The sequence below is a fragment of the Brachycentrus maculatus genome, unplaced genomic scaffold (assembly GCF_059751285.1).
Source record: "Brachycentrus maculatus isolate JH-2025_06_01 unplaced genomic scaffold, ASM5975128v1 h1tg000469l, whole genome shotgun sequence".
Classification (NCBI taxonomy): Eukaryota; Metazoa; Arthropoda; class Insecta; order Trichoptera; family Brachycentridae; genus Brachycentrus; species Brachycentrus maculatus.
This window is the reverse complement of record NW_028281216.1, coordinates 1,279,338-1,302,349: the sequence shown is the minus strand read 5'-3', so window position 1 is coordinate 1,302,349 and position 23,012 is coordinate 1,279,338. Positions and strand designations below refer to the sequence as shown.

Below are 23,012 nucleotides of genomic sequence, written 5' to 3'. Positions count from 1 at the left end.
ATAAACAGGTATATTAAATAGGCATATGAAGCATATTTAAATTAAATAAATGAGAAAAACATTAGGTATGAAGCATATTTAAAATAAACAAATGTATGTATGAATGTGGAAGAGGCGAAGATTGTGTGTAAAGACAGATTGGTTTGGCATTCTATTCTCTCTGCTTACCTCTGCGGTAAGGCGGCGTTAGTAAGTTAGTTAGTTTAGTTTGTTCAAAATCTTAAATCAATTGGTTCATGGAATGGTTTGAAATTTTTACACAACTTTGGATTCCAATAGGCAAGCGTTTATACATACCTGTGGCTTATTTACCGCAATGGCAGCGCCATTTGTTGAACGCAGCAGCAATACACGCAATTCTAAACATTACTTGTGGCGGACAACATGCTGCTAATGTATGATATCATAATACCAACCTAAATGTGTGGAAGTGATGTATGAACTTGACAAAGGAAGGATGAAAGTAGATTGAATGCAGTCGAAATGCGATCTCTCAAATGAAATGTGCTATTTATATTTGAATGAAAATAAACACGCTTGAAGATAAAATTAAAACGAAATTTCAGTTTAAATTATCCCCTGATGTTGAACTTTTCTGGAGTTATTTCGATTTCAGTTAAACGATGTATGATGGTTGTTCGAATAGTGAAATAAGGAAATAATGCAACGCTGAGATGAGCATTGTACATAAAAAAAATTAAAAAATGTGTGTTGAGAAGGTTTGTACGTGTGGAACGAATGAGTGGGGGTAGAATAATAAATCAAAAGTATGAGGCGAATGTAGTTGGAAATAAAAGCAGAAGAAGACCGAGAAAAACTTGATATGATCAAGTATGTCAAATGATTGAAAGCTGTCAAGTCAGGAGTCAGAATAAGCGGCGGGTATGTATGAGGAGATTTATGAATGTGGAAGAGGCGAAGAATGTTTGCAAAGACAGAGAGGTGTGACCTTCTATTCTCTCTGTCTATCCCTGCGAAACGGCGTGATGGATAGTTGGTTCGTTTTAGATCCAGTACATAGTGCGCCTAAATGTATGCAATTCTCAGTGCACATTAAAAGTCCAATAAAAACTATCATACATATCGCTCACTCCTTTCAAGAACGTCATAAATCAAAAATCGACAATTTTCAGTTGTGCATGTTTTCGGGATGCCCAGAAAATGTACTATATCCCAGCAAAAGAGGCATATTTTTAACTTTATATTTACCCGCTGCAGGGCAGAAAGTGTTGTTTTTGCATTTTGAAAAAATGGTATTTTTTAATTATTTGTTTAGATATACTAAATATTTTTCAAATGTAGAATAAACCTCCAGATTTTACTTAAAAAGATCTGTTGCACAGTAAAAAGTTCTATAAGGGCTTGATATTTATTTTTAATACATTGTATTATATTTTTAAACTTTTAAAACATTCTCCTGGAAAATCAAGTTTTTTTTATTTATGACCTTCTTGAAAGGAGTGAGCGTTATCAGTAGTGGTATTGCAATACAAAGATAACGTGTCAACTAAGGATAAGTGGTCATAACGTCAGGTTTGACTTCACTTCTGATATTTCTATCGACCAACGCAGTCGGTTTTCTTCCATACCTGACTTCTACCATTAACCTACCTTGCAAGAATTAAATAAGTACCTATTTTACGGACTATAACACGAAATTTTTCTTTAAAAAATTGCCGCCAAAATCAGGTGCATCTTATATCGTAGTCGTACAGGAGAAAGTGACCAACTACCAAAACGTAAAATGTTCAGGAGGGCCATTTAAGTCACTTTTGCTTGGCAAGAAAATAAACACCAATGCAGTTAGTCATTTTTAACAAGTCAATATATTATACTTCCAAGTTTTAAATCCTTTGGGATTTTTTCAGGGCAATATTAAGCTAGTAAGATATCAAATAATCAATGATCACGTTTTTGTATAACAATGCACTTGGTCACTTTCTCCTGTATGACTACGATATTCGAAATGACCCTAATGTAGTGTTTGATTTAAAATTCCCGCCAGTCATAAAAATGGCCATGCCGCGGGAAACCTATCTCTATCAACATTGTAGTGATGGGAATTGTACAAAAAAATGTAAAAATGTAGTACACAAAAACACACTACAATTGTGAAATGCGATGATTTCGGAGGCGAAAACCCCCCATTCCGACAAGGATTTCAAAGGTCAATTCGGTTTTGTAAACTAAGACATACAATTAGTCTAGCTTTTCAATATAATAGTAAAAATGGTTGGAATGCTATTTTTTTATTGGTTAAAATTTAAGGTCCATTTTTTAGTTCGTAAAATACGATAGGCATTAACATAAAGTCCTGTCTAAACCTTGAAAATTGTAATCACCTCATTGATCTTCGACAAATCAATAGATTTTAGTGGATAGATAACGCATTAACTAAGTAGTTTAGTACTTACCTTTAAAATCGCAATTTGGAACCGAATTTCGATGCGTATTGTCAAAAAGATACAAATATTGTGTACGTTGTACAACATTTTATATGAGTTTTGTACATTCTAAAAACGAACGTGTGCGGAGGGCCTTAAATGTTAATTTAGTCATGTGCGTATTCTCTGAACAAAATAACTCTTTATATTACGTAGGTACCTACACTCGTGCTATTAATTCCGTCTACGGCACGTCTAACATAACGTTACGTTTTTTTGTTATCTGAATCATACCAAAATTGGAACGGAAATAATGAATACCACCAAATATAGAGAAGCAAATGACCCAATTCCTAAGTTGTTTTCCCAGAAATTATTCTGTTGAAATGTAAATTGCTTTACACGTCTGCTTCCGAGCGGCGCCATAACGTTTTATGGTCCCAAACGTGGAAAACGTACTCCTTTAGTCTAGCTTCAAATGTCTTTGTAACTCTTGTACCCTTTGAAAATGTCAAATTTCCACTGCCTACTAAAATATTACAGAAGTGGACCATTACAATTTTTAATTAAGTTCAATGTGTCCCCAAGTATCTACCATTTACTATAAAGAACATGTCAAATGAAGTGAAATATAAAATATTATCTAGTAAAAGTTATATGATACAAAAATGTAAAAGGTAAACTATTATTTTTATTTGTTTGATTCGAAATTTTACAATTATTTTTTTCATAATGGAAAGCTTTACTGATTTACTGATGGGAGTACCATCAGTCAAAATTCTACATCTATCAAAATTATAACTTAAACAGATAAAACGAATCCTACAACAGTGGATATTTACATCCATCAAAATTCAATGCAAAATGGGTAGACTTTATAAAATAAAACAACTTTGTTTTGACCACTTTTTTATTGGTACACTTTTTCTAACCGGTTTCGACAAGAACCTTGTCATTATCAGGGTTTATGTACTAAATTGAAAAACATTGAAATACTCATAATTAATTACACTTCCCTTACCAAAAACTTCCACGCATTCCGTACACTATATGAAAATATGATTTAAAAACTCCTAAATGTTGTTTTTATTGTGCATTGCGTATCGAATACGTTAACTCCAAATTTTATTTTATAATGTTTATAAAATGTGCCACAAAGTAAGCATACCCTGCCTACCTCAGAACAGGTATCTCCAAATACCTAGTGAGGATAGACGGTGTCCAATAAAAAAAATAATAATAAAATATATATATATATATATATATATATATATATATATATATATATATATATATATATATATATATATATATATATATATATATATATATATATATATATATATATATATATATATATATATATATATATATATTTATATATATATATATATATATACATATATATATATATATATATATATAAATATGTATAACTTAAGTACAAAATTATATTAAATAATAAACGCTGTTCTGCAGCACTGATCCTGAAAAAAAAAAAAAAGTATCTGCGAAAAACATTCAAGAAATAATAAGGGTAGAATCATGGGCAGAATAATGAACGTTACACAAGTATATAAAGTGATCACTTAAACCAGCCAAATACCAGGTCTTAAACCCTGGAATGCTCTTCATGCTCGTCTTTTCTGTATAAAAAAACGATAGAAGCTTCGTCTCAATTGAAGGTGCGGATGATATATCTACATATGTGTATTCATATTTCATCCGTTGGGAAAACAATCACGTCTGATATAATATGATACGTATTAAAATAAAATTAATAAATAATATTACAGATGACAGAATATAATATTCTAGGCCTAGACACAAATCGTTGTCGGAACGTTTTGCACTATTTCAGTCAAAACATTGCTTCATACCATAAAAATAATCATTATTTCACACGAGTTTTTTTAATCCGTATGATAACCATTTTATTTTAATTTTTTATTATATTTGTTCGAATGAAATTCCATTGGATATTTTTATTTGTTCGCAAAATTCTTGAAATTCTTTTCGGCAGTTTTTGTGTGTTTAAGATATGATGCGATGCACATAGAAACACGGAAAGAAATGTTTGTTTATATGGCAAACACTGTTAAAATGTTTTACGAGATTTTCAAAGATATCGCACGCATTTTATGTACAGGTTGGCCAATTAGTTTAGGGAAAAGGACACACAGAATTTAAACTGTCAAATTGAAAAGACAAGGACGCAACCAGAAACGACTCATGTATGTATGTATATAAATTTGTTTTAGCTTAAAATATATTAAAATGAGGTTTAAAATGTGGCATACTTATATTTGCACAACAGAAGATTATTCATTCTTTTAAATGAAATTTTTGTCCGCCTCCGTAGTGTAATGGTCAGCACGCTCGGCTACCGTTCTGGAGGTCCCGGGTTCGATTCCCAAGGGGGGTAAAATAAATATAAGTGATTTTTTCACTGTAATATTTATTCAATATTACCTGGACTGGTACCTGAAGCGGAGGGCTGATCACCTTTCCTTCATGTGTAAACGATCAAGAAAACACTGCGTTAATATGACACAGCGCCCTATGCATCATTGGGGTGCGGATAAGGGTTTTTATTTATTTTTTAAATAAAAAAAAATTATCACATGACGCAACCAACAAAATGAAACAACAGAATTAAATTAAAGGAAATTGAAAAAAATAATTTTCATAAAACCAATTATTTGCACTTTTTATTCATGTTAGGGTGAAGACTGACTGGAGCATTTCGTCGTAACGTAACATGTTACGATGCGAGCATTCAGGGAGTCAGTACAGCGAGCCGAGCGCTCCATCCATAGTTTCGATGTTACGACGTTATGTTACGACGAAATGCTCCGGTCAGTCTCCACCTTTAGGGACAATGAAATGATAAAATATGTTTAAATGAGGCCTTCTAAAAATATTCAAAGGGAAAGAAGCGCAGAACTTATCATCTTGCCTTCGTGCAATAAACGATCAACATAACACTGCGTCCACATTATGCAGTGCCCTATACATTATTGTCTTCTTATCACTTCATTTCATTCTTTTCACTAGAACTATACAATTATTTGGCGAAAAATATTCAAATAATTAAGTTACCAATTTCATTAAGGAGGCGACGATCAAATACATACATATGGATATCGTATGTGATAATGCGCTGATATGCGGTCCCTCAGACGAATGTGTGGGAAAAAATCGTTGAATGACAGAATTAAAAACGAAGATATTGATAAGGGCATATCATATCGCTCACTCCTTTCAAGAACGTCATAAATCAAAATTCGTAAATTTTCAGTTGTGCATGTTTTCGGAATGCCCAGAAAATGAACTATATCCGAGCAAAACAGGCATATTTTTTACTTAATATTTACCCGCTACAGGGCAGAAAATGTTGCTTACGCATTTTTAAGAAAAGGTGTTGTATAATTATTTTTTAAAATAAACTAAATATTTTTTAAATGGAGAGAAAATATTCAGGTTTTACTTAAAAAGATCTGTTGCACAGTAAAAAGTTCAATACGTGGTTTGATATTTATTTTTAATACATTGTGTTATATTTTTAAACTTTAAAAACGTTCTCCTGAAAAATCAAGTTTTTTGATTTATGACGTTCTTGAAAGGAGTGAGCGATATCATATCTTGATATAGGTGTAAAACTGTAAGCTAAAAATATTCCTATGTGACTTAGAAACTCGCATCTGAGCGATGTAAGAGTTAGTTTCATTAGGATGTTCCGCATTCAAGTCTAACTGGACAAATACATATAAAATCAGATATATAAACAAACAAACTTTAAGGATTACAGTATGACCAGGCTTTTATAAAATCTGTTTATAATATTTTTATTTCAAGTTTCTTTCAAGTCTTAATGCTGTTACACCAACAAAATTACAATGTTAAGGAGTTGACAAACATCGCAGGATGATAACAGAAGAAAAAGCATATAGCGAAGTAATCTGATAAGAAATTCGGCAACGGAATGTTTACACTCATAATTGGGTCATAAAGATATGTAATATGATGCTACCATTCACAAAAGTTACATCCAAATTATGCTACAAAAAGTATATTTCCAGTACAAAATAAAATAAGTAATATTCTCAATATTATTAATATTTAAAGCATTTACTTTGTGGTTAGACATTTTTACTTATTTTTTTTTACAAAAATGTTAATAATATTAGTATGTAACCACTCACCGAGATTTTAATGTCTACCGGTTTCGAGACTAATTCTATCGCATGTTTAACCTCGGCTCGTAACGCATGTCTGTGTTAAAAACTTTAGTGCATGCTGGTCTTCGGGTCGACCGAAAATCGCATGTGTTAGACATTTTGTGTAGTTTTGAGTGTGTGCTATGGTGCTATGGTGCTATGGTGGTGAAGGGTGGTATTGTTTGCATGCTGTGTTAGTGATTGTCCTGACGAAGAGACGGGTACGTCTCGAAACCGGTAGACATAAAAATCTCGGGGAGTGGTTATATACTAATATTATTAACATTTTTGTAAAAAAATAAATAAGTAGAAATATGTAACATAACAGAATTGTTGGGCTTAAATATTATATAATAATATACCTTCATATGCCACAAACTTTCTCAAAATGATTTATTGTTATTATTATTTCGAGAATTGAACATTAATATATAGGAAGAAAATTCAACACCTAAAAGTACCTTAAAGTAAAATTTGAAAAATGCGTTTTTGTAAAAATGTAGATATTTTGTAAAATTCGTAATTAGATATTATCTTTTCAATATTAAATACGCTGTTCACAAACTATTTTTTTTAATACTGTCAGCATTTGATACAATAACTCGACACTGGCTAGAACACTCAAGATGGGTGAAAAACCATTAAAAAGAACAAGAAGAAGCATTTGATACAACTGGGTTTTTGTTAATGGAGATAAAACCTTCAGGTTTTACTTAAATATTGTAGATCTGTTGCACAGTAAAAAGTTCAATAAATGGCTTGATATTTATTTTTAATACATTGTATTGTATTTTTAAACTTTAAAAACGTTGTCCTGAAAAATCAAGTTTTTTGATTTATGACGTTCTTGAAAGGAGTGAGCGATAAATGTATTTATAAGTTTCATTTGTGTTTTGTTGATATTACATGCAAAAATTTGTATTGCGTTGGAAGTTTCTATTTTATTTTTTAATACTAAATATTTTTCAAATGGAGAAAAAACATTCAAGTTTTACCTAAAAAGATCTGTTGGACCGTAAAAAGTTTAATAAGTGGCTTGATATATATTTTTAATACATTGTATTATATTTTTATACTTTAAAAGTTCTTCTGAAAAAATCAAGTTTTTTGATTTATGACGTTCTTGAAAGGAGTGATCGAATTGCCTCAATAATGATGTTAGCTGAAGTAGGATTTTTAATGCTTTTAATCTTTAACTCTCCACGAGGATATTGTTGCAACCTTGAATTTGTCAATTTTTTTTTTTACATTTTAAATATTTTTTCAAGAAAGTCATAAATCATAAATCGTTAATTTTCAGTTGTGCATGTTTTCGGAGTGCCCAGAAATTGTACTATATCCCAACAAAAGCGGCATATTTTTAACTTAATATTTACCCGCTATAGGGCAGAAAGTATTGTTTTTGCATTTTTAAGAAAAGGTATTGTTTAATTATTTTTTAAATACACTAAATATTTTTCAAATGGAGAAAAAACATTCAAGTTTTACCTAAAAATATCTGTTGGACCGTAAAAAGTTCAATAAGTGGCTTGATATATATTTTTAATACATTGTATTATATTTTTAAACTTTAAAAAGTTCTCCTGAAAAATCAAGTTTTTTGGAATTATGACGTTCTTGAAAGGAGTGAGTGAATTGCCTCAACAATGATGTTAGCTGAAGTAGGATCCTTTTAAATCTATAACTCTCCACGAGGATATTGTTACAACCTTGAATTTGTCAAATATTTTTTATACATTTTAAATATTTTTTATATATTAATTTTGTTTTTCTTTATTCACAGACCGAACGTTTGTCGAACGAGATCAAATCGAACACATTGTTGCCCGGGGTGGACGACGAAGCCGCAGTCTTCACTATGCGTAGTGCGTAAGTGAATTATTAAGAAAAAAGTTAATATCTTTATATTATATGTACTTTTGCCCTTCTCCGATATATTATATTTTTAGGATATAGAGAATCTAAACAAACACCACATCTATTCCACTAACCTTATCCATGTCGGTTTAAACTTCTACATTCATCACAAGACAAAGCATCATTTTTAGCATTTGGATCGCTTTACAATTGAATATAGTACATAATATTTGGATAGTATATAATTATTATTTGTAGTGTATATATTATAGTTTGTCCGCCTCCGTAGTGTAATGGTCAGCACGCTCGGCTACCGTTCTGGAGGTCCCGGATTCGATTACCAAGGGGGGTAAAATAAATATTAGTGATTTTTTCACTGTAATATTTATTCAATGACTGGTACCTGAAGCGGAGGGCTAATCACCTTTCCTTCATGTGTAAAACGATCAAGATAACACTGCATTTATATGAAGCAGTGCCCTATGCACCATTGGGGTGCGGATAAGGGTTTTATTATTATTATAATTATTTTATCCAATTCACTTTAAATATTGCTGTTTTATTCCAGTCAAATATCATGACCATTCACATACATTCCTAATTTTCACAAATACTAGTGCATTATGAGGTGTGGTATTACATACAATTGCTCTTATAATTGCCTAAAATGTTTTATAATTTTGCAACTTGAGCTAGATAAAAAAACACATTCTTAGAATAATCTAATGTAATATAAGCTTCCACTATATTTACTAGTTTATATTACTCTTACAAGGATGACGATATCCTAGACATGCTACATTCTATCCTTATCACTCTCGTTCTGTTCAATTGCTGTATATTATATGCATCTCATTCTTCTTCCTTTTCTTTTGGCTCTTTGGGGCCTCACTTGCTCCTTTTTTCTTAATAAGTTATGACAGAAAAGAAAAAGGTATAAAGAACGAGATGACAGTAAACCTAATGGCTTTAGTCGTAAAGGTGAGTGATTCAAACATGATTTTGATTTAAAAAAAAAAAAATTCTAAGGTTGGTATTACGATTTCTGCTTTTTTGTTTTACACATGCTAATTCTAATTTCAAATATTATTTTAGTTATTTTTTTTTCATTTTGAAGGTAGGTACTTAGTGTAAAACTTGGTATACAGTACCCACCTATGTTTGTGTTATATTAAAATCCTTTTGTATTTTATTATTCATATTGCAGTACATAATTTTTTTAATGGAATTTTTTAAGCACTCTGTGGAAATAAACTGTTTCGAAAGCTCGATATGAAACCAACTTGAAATATAATACATTTTTGTTAACAACATAATTATTTTCTACCAACAACTAGATACCTAAAAAATGCCAATACCTGTAATTCGATAATAATTATAAACTAAGTGAATTAGCTTAGAAAAAGCTACTGTGAGTAAAAATGGTATATTATGATTTTACAGTGTATTCAAATGAGTTCGTTATTCATTGGCATATATCAAGAAATTATTATTAAATAATTCGCTTTATTATCAACGAGAAAATGACATAATATTATATCTCCTATTTTCTTTATGAATTTGATAAACATATTGTATTTCTGCATCACTGAAAAATATTAAGATTAGAAATGTGTGCCAGTCAGTTATTTTTTTTATTTAAAATCATTATTTGGGGGTCTTCTTATCATCAAAAGTTCAATGTCATATTTTGATTAGAATAAACATTAAATACTTAATTTTTTTAATGAATGAAGTGTGTTTTAAGTGTAAAATTTTATGGGCAGTAAGTAGCACTGCTTTTAAAAGATTTTTGAAAACCTGAATAACTTTGACCTATATAACTAATAAAGAAGCAACGTTTCGTCAATATATTTTATATAATATAAGCTGTATTCGGCACGCTTTGCTGCTGCTCGGTCTGGTTAAATGGAATAGATAGAAGAGAGTATATCAAGACACACACGCATTCAAATGTAACGTTGTGTAAAAAAAATGAAGCAATCGATGAATTATGTTGGGAGATTTAAAATTTTGAACAAAGAAGCATTTACATTTTTATTTAAATAGATTGCATCCACCATGATAAAAAATAAAATAGAAACTTCCAACGCAATACAAATTTTACTTATAACTTATATTTACATTTATATGCACATTTTATTTAGTTTATCTGTACTGCGTAGTCTTACGTCTATCGCCTTACGTACTATTTAAAAAAATAAACTATTTTTTTATATATGTGGGTAACAAGGCCAATTAAAATTTAATATGCTGATATTTTTACATAAATTTTTAACGATAAATTACCAAAATATTTTAAGGATAAAATAGTTTTAAACAAAAATTGTCATGAACATTTAACCAGAAAAAATTGCCATTTATGAAAAAACAGAGTCGCAAAATTGTTTAATGTATAAGGGTTTAAAAATGTATGATGAGATGCCTGAATGTATGAAGAATGAAAAGTGTCTGAAAGAATTTAAAAGTAAATGTTTTGTGTACTGTAAGGAAATGTAAATATATATATGTAGGTGTAGTAAAAAAATATGTGTATTAAATAGTTTATATAATGTAATACAAGCTAACTAAAGAAATAATAAAAAAATATTGTTAAAAAAAACACATTAAAATTAATTCAATTACAACTTTGACTGAAAAAAAAGTGGGTTTGTCATTTTTTTGAGATACGAGATACTGTTTTATCATGAGAAGTATATCATTCTCAACCACTATGTATTTTGAAATGTCATACTAAGTACTGCATATATTCCTCCTTCAAGGGACCTCCTTCATGAATACCTTTTGAAAAATCTAAAAATTTATTTATATACTATGTTTTTTACATTTCATGTCACAACACTTAATACTTGTTTTAAATCGATCGATTTTACTTTTAAGATAACACTAGATAAATATGATGCAGGGCTCTATGCACCATCAGGTGTGAATAAGGGTTATAAGAAATTCCAGGGGACTCACACTAATTAGCAGTGTTCAAGTTACACACACTAGTATATGTGTAGTACAGGTATACAACTCTGAGTGTTCTGAAAAAGAAGAAGATTTATTTATTTTTAACCATATACTTATATAACAATAGTTGTAGTAAAAATGTATGTTTAATTTTTTTTTAATTAAAATCTTATCATCTTAAAAGAATCTGAAATATCTATAGTTAAGCTCGGAAAAGGATACATAGATACATATAATAATTATATATATATATATATATATATATATATATATATATATATATATATATATAATTATATAATATGCATACTTATTACAAGCAGATTTTTTTATTATATTGCATGCATGAAATAAATAAAACGTAGCGGTTTACCCTTTTCACAATTAATATAAATCACTGACACTCTTCACAGTTTATGATATTTTTTACCATCCAATATATTTGCACTGACACTATTGACACTTGTATTTTAGCACTATGTCCGCACACATTTTATCTATTTTATCTGTACTGCATACTCTTATATGCATTACTTATTACAAGGACAATTTTTTATTGTTTGGCATGCAATATATAAACAGAAAGTTGAATTGGTTTACACTTTTCACAGTCAATACAAGTCACTGACACACTGCACAGTTTATGATATTTTTTACCATCCAATATATTTGCACTGACACTATTGACACTTGTATTTTAGCACTATGTCCGCACACATTTTATCTATTTTATCTGTACTGCATACTCTTATATGCATTACTTATTACAAGGACAATTTTTTATTGTTTGGCATGCAATATATAAACAGAAAGTTGAATTGGTTTACACTTTTCACAGTCAATACAAGTCACTGACACACTGCACAGTTTATGATATTTTTTACCATCCAATATATTTGCACTGACACTATTGACACTTGTATTTTAACACTATGTCCGCAAACATTTTATTAATTTTATCTGTACTGCATACTCTTATATACATTACTTATTACAAGGACAAGTTTTTATTATCTTGCATGCAATATATAAACAGAAAGTTGAATTGGTTTACACTTTTCACTGTCAATACAAGTCACTGAAACACTTCACAGTTTATGATATTTTTTACCATCCAACATATTTGCACTGACACTATTGACACTTGTATTTTAGCACTATGTCCGCACACATTTTATCTATTTTATCTGTACTGCATACTCTTATATGCATTACTTATTACAAGGACTATTTTTTATTGTTTGGCATGCAATATATAAACAGAAAGTTGAATTGGTTTACACTTTTCACAGTCAATACAAGTCACTGACACACTTCACAGTTTATGATATTTTTTACCATCCAACATATTTGCACTGACACTATTGACACTTGTATTTTAGCACTATGTCCGCACACATTTTATCTATTTTATCTGTACTGCATACTCTTATATGCATTACTTATTACAAGGACTATTTTTTATTGTTTGGCATGCAATATATAAACAGAAAGTTGAATTGGTTTACACTTTTCACAGTCAATACAAGTCACTGACACACTTCACAGTTTATGATATTTTTTACCATCCAACATATTTGCACTGACACTATTGACACTTGTATTTTAGCACTATGTCCGCACACATTTTATCTATTTTATCTGTACTGCATACTCTTATATGCATTACTTATTACAAGGACTATTTTTTATTGTTTGGCATGCAATATATAAACAGAAAGTTGAATTGGTTTACACTTTTCACTGTCAATACAAGTCACTGAAACACTTCACAGTTTATGATATTTTTTACCATCCAACATATTTGCACTGACACTATTGACACTTGTATTTTAGCACTATGTCCGCGCACTTGTGGGGGGCCCGGTGTGTGTATCCAACCTAATCTCTGTCGCTGCGACGGGGGATTCGAGGGTCCATCATGCAACCAGCACAGTATCATCAATTTCCAAAGTCAGTGAATTTGATTATATGTAAATTATGTTTTGAATATTGAAAGCATTAACTTTGTGGATCATATTGATGTATTATTTTGAGAAATAAAAAGCCTTTGTATTTTTATCCACTCACATATCGCTCACTCCTTTCAAGAACGTCATAAATCAAAAATCGTCAATTTTCAGTTGTGCATGTTTTCAGAATGCCCAGAAAATGTACTATATTCCAGCAAAAGAGGCATATTTTTAACTTAATATTTACCCGCTATATGGCAAAAAGTGTTGTTTTTCCATTTTGAAGAAAATGTATTGTTTCATAATTTTTTTAAATATACTAAATATTTTTCAAATGTAGAAAAAACCTTCAGGTTTTACCTAAAAAGATCTGTTGCACAGTAAAAAGTTCAATAAGTGGCTTGATATTTATTTTGAATACATTGTGTTATATTTTTAAACTTTAAAATCGTTCTCCTGAGAAATCAAGTATTTTGATTTATGACGTTCTTGAAAGGAGTGAGCGATATGTGAGTGGATCAAAACACAAAGTCTTTTTATTTCTCAAAATAATATATGTAAATTATTCAAGCATTAGAAACACACCTCAGCACCAGTTAGTTCACCAGTTAACTAAATAAAATTGTCTGTTTAATATTGAATATGTTTTTAACTCTTTATGACTTGGTGTATAATAATTCCTTGATGTATAATAAAAAAAAACCCAAAGTCCTTCATTCAGTAAATATCAATAAATTTGAAAATAAAAATGATAAGTTTTAATATACAATATATTGATCGTTCATTCGCCTTCGTAGTGTAATGGTCAGCACGCTCGGCTACCATACTGGAGGTCCCGGGTTCGATTCCCAGGTGGGGTCATATAAATATAGGTGATTTTTACACTCTAATATTTATTCAATATTACCCTGGACTGGTATCTGAAGCGGAGGGCTGATCACCTTTCCTTCGTGTTAATGATTGAGATAACACTGCGTTTATATGATGCAGTGCCCTATACACCATTGGGGTGCGGATAAGGATTTGGAAGAAAAATATATTGATTGATTCACTGAAATCTGATTAATCTAGATTTTTTCGTTATTTCTAATTAAAGTATTACTTGGTAAATACCACTATTTCTTAAAACCTATTGTGACACGTGTTTCGATGCATTCCGCATCATTTTCAAATACCGTATTTGAAAATGATGCGGAATGCATTGAAACACGTGTCACAATAAATTTTAAGAAATAGTGATATTTTCCAACTAAAACTTATAAGTCCGCCTCCGTAGTGTAATGGTCAGCACACTCGACTATCGTACTGGAAGTCCCGGGTTCGATTCCCAAGGGGGGGTCAAATAAATATAGGTGATTTTTACACTCCAATATTTATTCAATATTACCCTGGACTGGTATCTGAAGCGGAGGGCTGATCACCTTTCCTTCGTGTTAATGATTGAGATAACACTGCGTTTATATGATGCAGTGCCCTATGCACCATTGGGGCGCGGATAAGGATTTGGAAGAAAAATATATTGATTGATTCACTGAAATCTGATTAATCTAGATTTTTTCGTTATTTCTAATTAAAGTATTACTTGGTAAATACCACTATTTCTTAAAACCTTTTGTGACACGTGTTTCGATGCATTCCGAATCATTTTCAAACACTGTATTTGAAAATGATGTGGAATGCATTGAAACACAATAGATTTTAAAAAATAGTGATATTTACCAACTAAAACTTATAAGTCCGCCTCCTTAGTGTAATGGTCAGCACACTCGGCTATCGTACTGGAAGTCCCGGGTTCGATTCCCAGGGGGGGGTCTAATAAATATAAGTGATTTTTTTCACTCTAATATTTATTCAATACTACCCTGGACTGGTACCTGAAGCGTAAGGCTAATCACCTTTCCTTTATGTGTTAAGGATCAAGACAACACTGCGTTTATATGATGCAGTGCTCTATGCACCATCGGGTGCAGATAAGGATTAGAAGAAGAAAATTTATATTAAAAATGGATAGATATTACTAAAAAGTTACTGCCGAATAAATTTGTGAAATATTTTTTTTAAATCTAGTTTTATAACCGAAGATGTATTGAAATACTATATTTCAAATACTTTTTTGATCCTTTGTAATGGAGCATTAATATTTTTCCAGATAGAAATCGTGGTGGTTGCCGAAGGATATGTATGAACGGAGGGACTTGCGTTAATGCCACTTGTGCCTGCGCTCCCGGTTGGACTGGAGAATTCTGTATAGAGCGTAAGCTTGAATATTATTGTTTTGCAAAGTAATATGTCTCTAAGGACCCTTTAAACTTACTAATTAACTTGAATTCCCTAAGAATATCTTTGTTTAATCAATGAATAATGAAGCGGATACTGCCTTACTTTGAAGGAAATTAATACTGTTATTGTTTGTTTTTTTTTTAAACTTTGATTGTTTTTACCATATTAAAAAAAATGAAAGTAGACTGAATGCAGTCGAAATGCGATCTCTCAGAAGAATGTGCGACAAAACGATGTATGATAGATGTGCGAATAGTGAAATAAGGAAGGAATGCAAAGCTGAGATAAGCATCATCGATAAAATTAAGAAAGGTGTGTTGAGATGGTTTGGACATGTAGAACGAATGAGTGAGGAAAGAACGGTAAAACAAATTTATGAGGCGAATGTTAGTGGGAAAATAAGCAGAGGAAGACCGAGAAAAACATGGCACGATCAGGTATGCCAAATACTTGAAAGTGGTCAGGTTAGGAGTCGTAACAATCGGCGGGTATGTATGAGGAGATGCATGAACGTGGAAGAGGCGAAGAATGTTTGCAAGGACAGAGTGGTGTGGCGCTCTAGCTCTCTGCCTACCCCTGCGGAGAAGCGGCGTGATGGTTAGTTAGTTAGTTAGTTAGTTTTAAAAAAAATCGAAATATATGGTCATTAACACATTTTTCAATGTAGTTCCAAATAAATAGTATTCTATACTTTTAAAAATGGATATCAAAATATGTTCAAATACATAGTTTTAACATATAAAAAAAATGGATTTTCAAATTTGACAAGTTTATCAAATGGATTTCCAAATATATGGTTTTAAGAATTTAAAAAAAATGTGTTGTATGGTAATTGACATAATTTGAATATGGTTTATAACATAGTTTAAAAATAGATTTCAAATATATGGTTTTTAGATGTTTTTTTTTTAATGATCTCCAAATATAAATATGTTTTTTAAATATATGGTTCTAAATACTATGAATGAAATTTTATTGAGGACACTATTAAATGAATGCTTATTTGATACTGCTGTTTTTACCTGGCTACATCCTTTATTTAGACTGTTATATTATTAGAATTTTATTTTGTTTATTTTTCTACTTAATTTTTTAAAGATGAACTTCTTCTCCATCTTATTCCTCATTGCTGAGGGTTGTGACCCTTGCAGAAGCAATGACTCTTCTCCAGTTATCCCTTGACTTGACCTCCAACCACTGAGGTGCCTGATGCTGCCTTAATTTGATCGGTCCATCGTGTGGAGGATCTTCCTCTCCCTCTCTTTCCCTCCAGGCTACTGATCACAACTAGTCGTTCCAGGCTATCCTTGTTGCCACGCGCAACGTGTCGAAAGAACTGGAGAATCCGTCGGGTACAGATATTGGCCAGAGTCAAGCCATCCAAGCGTAGTTCCTGGCGAACAATATGTTTCAAATTCTCCTCTTGGAACAGTTTGGTGTGCTAGAACAGCCCATACTGATTGCTTCATCACAATATATATTTTATTCTTAAGTTGTTTTGTATATTTCCAGCCATTTGCCGAGAGCCATGTTTGCACGGAGGGCGGTGCATAGCCCCGGACCGCTGCGTATGTTTCCACGGAATAAGCGGCAAGAGGTGTGAAATAGGTGCTGTAAATTTGACATATTTAGTGTGTTTTTGGTTTTTAAATTAACATTTTAAATTAAATTAAAATTAAAATTAAAATTAACATTTTATTTTCACCATTTTTCAATATAGGAAAGTACGGTTCAGTAAATTTTGGTTTCCTTTATAACAAATTTGAAGTTATGCTTTTTACTTAAAACTTAACTAACCATCACGCCGCTTGGTTAGTTAAGTTTTAAGTAAAAAGCCTACTCAAAACTTAACTGGTAATAATTATTTATTGTTTTTAGGAATCGAAAATATAATATCCATATCCTTTAAAATATTCATGATTTTTTTGTTGAATTTATATTATAATATCCAAACATATTTGTATACATATATGAGTATGTACATTTAGTCAAGCAATGATATGTTATGTTAAAATCTAGTCTTATGTTGAAGGGTGAAAATCATTTGTAAAATATATAGCTTACATGCCATGGTCAGTCGTATAGTTTTGGTTGACTTTTCAGTTACAAAATACTATATTCTTATAAAATCTATTTCTAGCTTTATACAATTTATGCTAAATTTTGGGTTACTTGCTTTGCCAAATTAAAAGTTTATTTGTTTAATTGATTTATTTGTGTACCCAAGAGTTGTCGCAAAAGATTCAAATATGTCCTTACATTTCAAATGCAGTCATATCTGAAATGAATGAATTGTAATAATAAAATAATTTTTTATTATTATTTGTCATTGAAGAGTTACAGAGGTGAAAAAACTTATCTTGTCTTTAATTAATTTATTATAAAGTGTAATTTTGGAAGTTGCGCAGAAGACACAGGAAATAATGAAATAAAAATTTGTTTGCAAAATGTGAATACATTTGAAATGTAAGGACTTAATCAGCTCAAAAGCAAGGACATTTAGCGTGATCGAATTTACAAGCACCGTGTTCACGCACCGATCAAGCGCACCGATCCGAAAAAAGAGAGCCAAAAGCACAAGCCAATCCAAGCCAATCATCCGTTTTATCATGCCGGACAGTAAAATTCCGTGTAGTGCACAAGCGCCCTATGAATTTTTTTTGTTAGTTCTTTTTTTGACTTTTTTTTGCACCATGTTAGTTTAAAATCATGTAAAAAGAAGCTCAGTGTATATGTAGTACAAACAACAATTTAACCGTTTGCAGTCCCCTAAAAAAAATATATAAAGTAGACAGTTACACAGTCCATTGGGCAAAAACTCATTTCGCCCACTCCTTTCAATAACGTCATATATCAAAACTCGTCAATTTTCAGTTGTGCATGTTTTCGGCATGCCCAGAAAATGTACTTTATCCCAGGAAAAGCGGCATATTTTAAACTTAATATTAATCCGCCATCGGGCAAAAAGTGTTGTTTTTGCATTTTGAAGAAAAGATATTGTTTAATTTTTTTTAAATGTACTTAATATTTTTCAAATGGAGAAAAAACATTCAGGTTTTACCTAAAAAGATCTGTTGCACAGTAAAAAGTTCGATAAGTGGCTTGATAGTTATTTTTAATACATTTTATAATCTTTTTAAGCTTTTAAAACGATCTCCTGAAAAATCAAGTTTTTTGATATATGACAGTGTTGAATGGAATGAGCGATTTGTTCTCTGCTCCACATACTGTTGTAATAGATACGGGTGAAAAAAATATGAGCTTGCGTTTCAACTTAATAATACTAATATGTTGAACGACATTTGACATCGGACCTACAAATAAAAAATCCACGTCGAATGAGATTCGACATTGGACTGGTAAGGGTTAAACAAATAAAAAATAACTAAACTTTAGAACCCAGCTTGATCAATGTTTACATGTAAATGGATCTTTCAGATATAATTTTGAGCAACAAAAAAACATTATATCAAATTACTTGTATTTGGAATGCTTTTTTTAATATACTTTAATATGGTGACATATCATTAATATAGTGACTTTATGCCCCACCCTATATCTAATTGCAGGGTGTATTGTAGTTTTGCAGTGATTAACATATCCCTGGCACCGTTTGTATGTACGAGTGATTGTTCCCATTGTTAGACAGGCGCACTGGACCTTGCTATACGGACATACGGGGCAGTTTGTGCACCAACCAGCTTGAGGGAGTAGTTTGCACCAAGAACTTGTGTTGCGCCACCGTGGGCAAAGCTTGGGGGCACCCCTGCGAGCAGTGCGGCGACCACTTGGACTGCGAACTCGGATACATGAGAAACTTGAGTTCAGGAGAGTGCTTAGGTAATTTATTAATTCCCTTTCCCATACAAAATAATAATTTTCTTGTTGTGTTAGGAGCTTACTCTCTATCAATACAATTGGGCTGTGGTAGCGTAGCAGATGCTGTATCTGAGGTAGAAAATTTGATTTCTATTATTTGTTATGACTTAATTCCTATCAACCATCATCATACAAAGGATGACATATGCCGATATACTTGCTTGTGAAATGGTCAATGATAAAAAAAGCCACTTGGAAAAAATCATTAAAATATATTTTTTTAATCATTGAGAAAATAGATTTCTATCCTTTTAAAATAAAGTTATTAAAAAAAAAACAAATGCTTTGATGTAGTTGAATAGATACATAACTGCAAAACAATGGGTTTGATTCCCGCCAATTGCAAAGCAAATTCGAGAAAATATTTTTTGATTGATGTTTATTGATAAATTAATAAAAATAGCTATTGAGTAAATTAATGAAAATAGCCAAATGAACATTCTAGTCATAAACATGGATCTAATTCAACACTTAGTATTTAGGGCTCGTTGATCAAAGTTTTTTTTTTATTTCAGAAATTGACGAATGCGCCGCTATCCCTGGACTCTGTTCCGGAGGTAAATGCATCAACAACATTGGATCTTTCTCTTGCGAGTGTCCTCCGGGACAATCCAGGAATATGGAAACCAACAACTGTGAAGATAAGAATGAGTGTGAAGATGAAAACATCTGCAAGGTATTGTCATATTCATTATGCAGTCTGTACATGGACTGATTAGTGCTGGTAAAAAACTCTTCTGTAGAAAAGTACATACCGCTTAAACCACTTGTCTTAGTTTAGGTTAAGGAGTATGGACACCTTTTTATAATGTGCAGTTTAAACGCTTACTCTAGTGTAATACATCAAAAGGCTCTAATGATGAATCTGTCTTGTGTAAAGATAACATTTAATAATGTATTCACTACTTTTTAACTTTTTTTACTAAATATTATTAGTATATAACCACTCGGTGAGATTTTTGTCTACTGGTTTTGAGACGTACCCGTTTCTTCGTCAAAACAATCACTTAACCAGAATGCAAACAATACTACATGTCACTACCATCTTAAAATAATAAAAAAATCACTATTTAGTTTATTTTATATTTGCATTGCTATTTTTATTTTAAATCTTCATTATTTATTTTCAGAATGGAAAATGTGTCAATACTGAGGGATCCTATTACTGTCTTTGTAATCCACATTTCATTCAGAGCCCTGACAAGAAGTTCTGCGTTGGTGAGTAAATAAATTATTTCACATATAAAATAATTTTTTTCAGTGAGTAGTTTCAAATTAAAATGGAATTTTTATCACTTTTCAAAGATTTTAATCATTCATTCTGGTATGGTTTCAGATGGCAGATTGGGAACTTGTTTCACATACAGATCTTTGGATGGAGAATGCTCCAACAGCCTCCCTATGAGACTATCCAACAGGGATTGTTGCTGCGGAAAGAATATGGGGCGCGGCTGGGGAGACTATTGTGAACCTTGCCCTCAACCCGGAGAAGGTACAAATTCCTTTATTTAATTAAGTTAATTGTAAAAGCTAAACTGGAAATACACAACAGAGCCCTAGTACTAACCCTAATGTATAGAAGTGAACATTGAATTGGAAAATGAAAGATGAATGTAGACTTAATCTCTTAGATGAATATACAGCAAAGCAGTGCATGATAGATGTTCAAATGGTGAAAAAGGTAATGATGCAAGGCTGAGATAACCATTATTGATAAAAAATATAGAACGGAGTGTTAGATGGTTTGTATGTGTAGAAAGTGTGTAAACGAATGAGTGAGGAAAGAATGGTAAAATAAATTTATGAGGTGAACACAGTTGGAAATAGGAACAGAAGAAAATTTGACATGACCAGGTATTTCAAATACTTCAGGAGTTAGAATAATGGCGGGTATGTATGAGGAGATGCTTGATTGTAAGAGGTAAAGATTATTTGCAAAGACAGTGTGGTGTGGGGTTCTATTCTCTTTGCCTACCTTTGTGGAAAAGTAGCATGATGGTTTGTTACTTTTTCGTAAACATATTGTAGGGTGGTTTTTTCATCAACCCCGACCCTCATTAGTATACTAATTAGGGTCATATACCAATTATAAGCAACAGCAAATCCAATTCCAATCTTTACAATGTTTTTTGGTGTCTCGCGCTGTAAAAAAAGTAAGCAAATAGAGCGCTTATAAGCATCTCCCGCTCTCTGCCAACAGTATGCAAAAGACGCTTTAACCTGTTAACAGGGCTGTCCGCTGTCTAATTACGCACCTTGTAACAGGCGCGAATACTGATTCACTCCGTGTCTTAAATTCATGTCGAGACATGTATGGATGACTAATACCTTTGTTGTTCGAAAAATATACGTCCATATATATAATATAATAAACATATATTTCAAGGACGTATTCATATGTCCTACCCGTACCCGATATTTTTTACGTTTGACGTATATATGCGTCCCGCCTGGTTAACAGGTTAAGCATTTCCCGCAAACGATGTGTTAGTTAATTTTAAGTTAGAGGCATTTAAATAATCGTTAATCTCCTTTTCCAGCCGACTACAATAGCCTGTGTCTTTGGGCCAGTCTAGGGGGGAAGAAGATTCACGGAGGGTCATCCGGGGGCACCAAGAGTTGGGAGGGGGGCAGCAGGCCTGGAGGAGGGAACGGTAACGGCAACGGGCACGGGAACGGCAATGGCAACGGGAACGGCAACGGGTACTTTGGCGGCGGAGGGGGGCTGCACTGGGGGGAGTTTGACGGCGAGACAGACGCACATAGCCCCACCAGTCCCCCAGTCGGAGCCTACACGGTCAACGAGTGCCTATTCAGGAAAGAAATATGTGGGTTCGGAAAATGCATCGATACTCTTGATGGGTGAGTTATGAGTTACTTAAATAATTATGATTTTTTTGTGTTTAACCCTTTCAGTGCCGGAAGGTATTAATATGGCCATACCCAGCAGGCCGCGAATTTTTCAACAAAATTTTTATTAGTAGTTAATTGTACATTTGATAATATCAGTAAATTGTAATATTTTCCGCCTCCGCAGTGTAATGGTCAGCACGCTCAGCTACCGTTCTGGAGGTCCCGATGTCGATTCCCAGGGGGGGTCTAATAAATATAAGTGATTTTTTCACTGTAATATTTATTCAATATTACCCTGGTCTGTTACCTAAAGCGGAGGGCTGATCACCTTTCCTTCATGTGTAAACGATCAAAATAACACTGCGTTTATATGACGCAGTGCCCTATGCACCATTGGGGTGCGGATAAGGGTTTTCTCTCTCTCAGTAATATTTTAGTATTTCTTGTTTTTTCTCATAGATATTTCTATATATTCTAATTTTAAAATATTGCAATTGGACTTGATATTGGGTTGCGACAAACTCAAACTGCCCCCCGAGAATCAAAAAAATCAAATAAAAAAAGTAGCCAAGCGTGCTGACCATTACTCTACGGAGGCGGGTTATGTTTACAAAATCCATATTCATTATAGT

At 32.0% G+C, this 23,012-nt stretch overlaps 1 protein-coding gene across 1 annotated transcript in view; it reads left to right on the top strand.

Annotated features, from left to right (window-relative positions):
- LOC148302280 (fibrillin-2-like) overlaps window positions 1-23,012 on the top strand; it is a 121,445-nt gene that overhangs the window by 53,295 nt on the left and 45,138 nt on the right. The window contains exons 3-11 of the mRNA XM_088271860.1: window positions 8,388-8,473; window positions 13,253-13,369; window positions 15,518-15,622; window positions 17,161-17,256; window positions 19,294-19,488; window positions 20,043-20,203; window positions 20,658-20,745; window positions 20,864-21,019; window positions 22,068-22,389. Coding sequence (XP_088127986.1) covers window positions 8,388-8,473; window positions 13,253-13,369; window positions 15,518-15,622; window positions 17,161-17,256; window positions 19,294-19,488; window positions 20,043-20,203; window positions 20,658-20,745; window positions 20,864-21,019; window positions 22,068-22,389 — 1,326 coding nt within the window. The remainder of the gene's footprint in view (window positions 1-8,387; window positions 8,474-13,252; window positions 13,370-15,517; window positions 15,623-17,160; window positions 17,257-19,293; window positions 19,489-20,042; window positions 20,204-20,657; window positions 20,746-20,863; window positions 21,020-22,067; window positions 22,390-23,012) is intronic.